The 4,819-nt window shown below is 38.6% G+C and overlaps 1 protein-coding gene across 1 annotated transcript; it reads left to right on the top strand.

Moving 5' to 3' along the window:
* The first annotated feature begins 296 nt into the window (after positions 1-296).
* On the top strand, positions 297-1,244 carry LOC125363505 (olfactory receptor 6C74-like). The gene has a single exon (XM_048362783.1). It carries the CDS (start codon positions 309-311, stop codon positions 1,242-1,244), a length of 936 nt encoding a protein of 311 aa, XP_048218740.1. The 5' UTR covers positions 297-308.
* The last annotated feature ends 3,575 nt before the right edge of the window (positions 1,245-4,819 follow it).

Genomic DNA, 4,819 nt, shown 5'->3' with positions numbered 1-4,819 from the left:
AGTTCCTTCATTTACATTTAATTTATTCACGCATAAAGAATGAAAAATTGTTATCATCATTACATACATTATTCTCCAATTGAACTTCAAATGAATGTCTTAACACTCTACTCAGATGAACTGAAAATATGAGCTATTGTTATTCCTGGTATGACCATTTTTAAAACATGAATGGGGAGTGCAGTGCACTCTCTGAAGAATCAAGATTTTGATATTGACGTTTGCTTCGTACTATTTTCATTGCTATTGTGCTCCTGAGATACGTTTTCTCCCCTCCCTTCAGACCTGGTAAAAGTCAGTGGATCATAATGGGAAACTATACACAAGTAACAATGTTCATCCTCGAAGGTTTGACTGATGACCCCGAATTGAAAATTGTGCTATTTATCTTTCTGCTTCTGACCTATTTGCTAAGCATCACAGGCAATCTCATCATCATCACACTCACCCTGGTGGATATTCACCTGAAGACCCCCATGTATTTTTTCCTTAGGAATTTCTCCTTCTTAGAGATTTCCTACACTACTACATGCATCCCTAAATGGCTAGTTGCTATGGCTACAGGGGACAAGACTATTTCCTATAACTGTTGTATCACTCAGGTGTTTTTTGCCTTCCTACTTGGAGCATCCGAGTTTTATCTGCTGGCAGCTATGTCCTATGACCGGTATGTAGCCATCTGCAAGCCTTTGCATTATACAACCATCATGAGCAACAAACTTTGCACACAACTTGTCCTCAGCTCTTGGCTTGCTGGCTTCTTTGTCATCTTTCCACCACTCCTGTTAGGTCTAAATCTTGAGTTCTGTGCCTCCAATGTTGTTGATCATTTCTACTGTGACACTACACCCCTCCTGCAGATCTCCTGCACAGACACACAGCTCATAGAGATGATGGGCTTTGTCTCAGCTTTAGTGACCCTCTTGGTGACACTGGTAATGGTGATCATATCCTATACTTTGATTGCCCTCACAATTCTAAAGATCCCTTCCAGTAGTCAGAGGAAAAAGGCTTTCTCCACCTGCTCTTCTCACATGATCGTGTTAACTTTATCATATGGTAGCTGCATCTTCATGTACGTCAAGCCATCAGTCAAACAAAGAGTATCTTTTTCCAAAGGAATCTCAGTACTCAACACCTCAGTTGCTCCACTTTTGAACCCTTTTATCTATACCTTGCGGAATCAACAAGTGAAGAAAGCCTTCATTGATACCATACACAGAATGGTCTCCTTTAAAAAATGACTGGTCTGTTATCTCATTGTGTGAAGTAAATGAATAAAGGAAACCCAAATAATGCCAATAGCTTTAAGAATGGAGTAGCCCACCCCCATCCCAGCTTTTTATTTTTTACTTGAGTGGCTGTTATTTGTACACATACAAGGGTCTGTTTTCAGTCATCATGTGATCTTCCAGGGATAAAATAATATATTAAGAAAAATTAAAAATCTTCATCTGCTATCTAAAAAAATCAAGCAGAAAATTCATGTTGTCTCAAAGAACATATGTCAAATTTTTATCAGCTAAGCAACAAGAAAGAATCCTTTAATCTCTAAATAAAATTTCATATGAGGGGGCTGGGAATATGGCCTAGTGGCAAGATTGCTTGACTCATGTACATGAAGCCCTAGGTTCAATTCCCCAGCACCACATATACAGCAAACAGCCAGAAGTGGCACTGTGGTTCAAGTGGCAGAGTGCTAGTCTTGAACAAAAGAAGCCAGGGACAGTGCTCAGGCCCTGAGTCCAAGCCCCAGGACTGGCAAAAAAAATACAAAAATATAAGTTCGTATGAAGATTTTACTATACAAAACTACATTTTTCTTTTTTGTTTTTTTGTTTTTTGTTTTGTTATTTTTTTCTTATTTATCCCCAAAGTGATGTACAGAGAGGTTACAGTTTCATATGTTAGGCCTTCGGTACTTTTCTTGTACTGTTTGTTACCTCCTCCCTCATTCCCGCCTACACCTTCTCCCTTTCCCTCTCCCCCCATGAGTTGTCCAGTTGTTTACATCAAACAGTTTTGCAAGTATTGCTTTTGTAGTTGTTTGTCGTTTTATCTCTTGATTTTGATATTTCGTTTCACTTCCCTAGTTCTAATACCAGTATATACAGTTGCAAATGTACTCAGATAAGATACAGTGATAGTGCTGGTACAAGCACAGGAAGGGGATATAAGAGGATCATCAACAATAGAAGCTACGGTTTCACATGGCATGTTGAAAGTAATTACAACAGTGATATAACAGTCATTTCCATACATGGAGTTCATTTCACTTAGCATTATCTTATACATTCATAAGGGCATAACTATTAGGCTCTTGTGATCCTCTGCTATGACTAACCTAAACCTGTGCTGTCTCCCTCTGAGGGAGACCATAGAGTCCATGTTTCTTTGGGTCTGGCTCACTTCACTTAGTATCATTTTTTCCAAGTCCTTTCATACCCTTATGAATGGGCAATGTCATTCTTCCTGATAGAGGCATCAAATTCCACTGTGAATATGTACCATATTTTCCTGATCCATTCCTCTACTGAGAGATATCTGGGTTGGTTCCATATTTTAGCTATGACAAATTGTGCTGAATGAACATTGTTGTGCTGGTGGTTTAGTGCGTTCTTTTTTGTGGTCTTTTGTGTAGATGCCCAAAAGTGGGGCTGCTGGTTCTTAGGGGAGCTCTATGTTTAGCCTTCTAAGGAAACTCCATACCGCTTTCCAGAGTGGCTGAAAAGTTTGCATTTCCACCAACAATGAAGTAGGGTTCCCTTTTGGCCACATCCCCTTCAACATTTATTATTGTTAGTTTTCTTGATAAAGGACATTCTTACTGGGATGAGGTGGAATCTCAATGTTGTTTTGATTTGTATTTCTTTTATGGCCAGTGATGTAGAGCACCTTTTCATATGTCTCTTGGCCATTCTCATTTCCTCATCAGAGAAGTCTCTTTTTAAGTCTTTAATCCACTTGTTGAGGGGGCTGTTGTTTTTTTTTGTGCATTTGTTTTGGAGAAATTTAAATTTTTTAGTTCTGCATATATTTTAGATATGAGGTCTTTGTCTATTGTATGGCTGGTAAAGATCTTTTCCCAATCCGTGGGCTTTCTATTTATCTTGTGAGCTATGTCCTTTGCCCTGCAGAAGTTCTGCAGTTTGATGCAGTCCCATTTGTCCATCCTTTCTTTGATTTGTAGGATTTCTGGGTCTTTGTTAAGGAAGTTCGGTCCTGTGCCAAGGAGCCCAAGCATTTCTCCTAATCCTTCCTTTAGTGTTTTCAGGGTATGTGTTTTGATTTCGAGATCTTTGATCCATTTGGAATTGATTTTGGTGCAGGATGCTATATAGGGATCTAGTTTTAGTTTGTTGTATGTCTTGAACCAGCTTTGCCAGCACCATTTGTTAAAGAGTCTATCTTTCTTCCATCCTTTTTTTTTAGCTCCTTTATCAAAGATTAAGTAGGCATAGTTCTGTGGGTTCCTTTCCTGGTCTTCAATTCTGTTCCATTGTTCTTCAGGCCTGTTCCGGTGCCAATACCAAGCTGTTTTTATTACCATAGCTTTATAATACAGCTTGAAGTGGGGTATTGTAATTCATCCATCACTGTTCTTTCTGCTTAGGATTGTTTTTGCTATTCAGGGTCTTTTATTGTTCCATATGAATCTCTGGATTGCTTCCTCTATTTCATTAAAAAATGGTGTTGGGATATTAATGGGTATTGCATTGAATTTGTAGATAGCCTTTGGCAATATTGCCATTTTGATTATATTAATCCTCCCAATCCAGGAGCATGGGAGTTTTTTCCATTTCCTTAGTTCTGACTTAATTTCATTTTTCAAGCTTTTAAAGTTCTCATCAGAGAGGTCTTTTAGTTCTTTGTTTAAGGTTATTCCTAGGTATTTTATGTTTTTGAGGCAATTGCAAAAGGAGTTGCTTTCCTGATTTCAGCCTTGGTCTTCAGGTCATTAGCATATTGAAAGGCCATTAATTTTTGAGGGTTTATTTTATATACTGCTACTGTGCCAAAGCTTTATATCAGCTCTACTAGCTTGGGAGTAGAGTTTATGGGGTTCTTTAGGTATAGGATCATGTCATCTGTGAAGAGAGGAAGTTTAACTTCATCTTTTTCTATTTGGATCCCCCTTAGGTTTTCTTCTTGCCTAATTTCTCTGGCTAGGAATTCTAGTACTATGTTGAAGACAAGGAGAGAGAGTGGACATCCCTGCCTTGCTCCTGATTTTAAAGGGAATGACTAGCTTTTCACCATTTAGAATTATGCTTGCTGTTGGTTTGTCATAGACTGTCTTTATTACATTCAGGAGTGTTCCCTGGAATCCCAATTTTTCCTGGGCTTTTATCATAAATGGATGCTGGATTTTATTAAACGCCTTTTCCACATCCAGAGATGGAACCATGTGATTGCTCTGGTTGGTGTGTTGGAGTACATTAATTGACTTGCGTATATTGAACCAAATTTGCATCCCTGGGATGAATCCACTTTGATCATGGTGTATGATTTTTTTGATGACCTGTTGAAGTCAATTGGCCAGAATTTTGTTGAGAATTTTATTTTCTTATTTATTGTCAGTGTGATGTACAGAGAGGTTACAGTTTCATACGTTAGGCATTGGATAAATTTCTTGTACTGTTTGTTACCTCCTCCCTCATTTCCCCCTCCCCCACCCCCTTACCCTCTCCCCCCATGAGTTGTTCAGTTGGTTGACGCCAAACAGTTTTGCAATTATTGCTTTTGTAGTCGTTTGTCCTTTTATCTTGTGTCTCTTGATTTTGGTATTCCCTTTCAGATTCCTAGTTCTAATAACAGT

Source organism: Perognathus longimembris, chromosome 1, assembly GCF_023159225.1.
Source record: "Perognathus longimembris pacificus isolate PPM17 chromosome 1, ASM2315922v1, whole genome shotgun sequence".
NCBI classification, from domain to species: domain Eukaryota; kingdom Metazoa; phylum Chordata; class Mammalia; order Rodentia; family Heteromyidae; genus Perognathus; species Perognathus longimembris.
The sequence above is the reverse complement of the archived record's forward strand: the minus strand, read 5'-3'. Positions and strand labels throughout refer to the sequence as shown.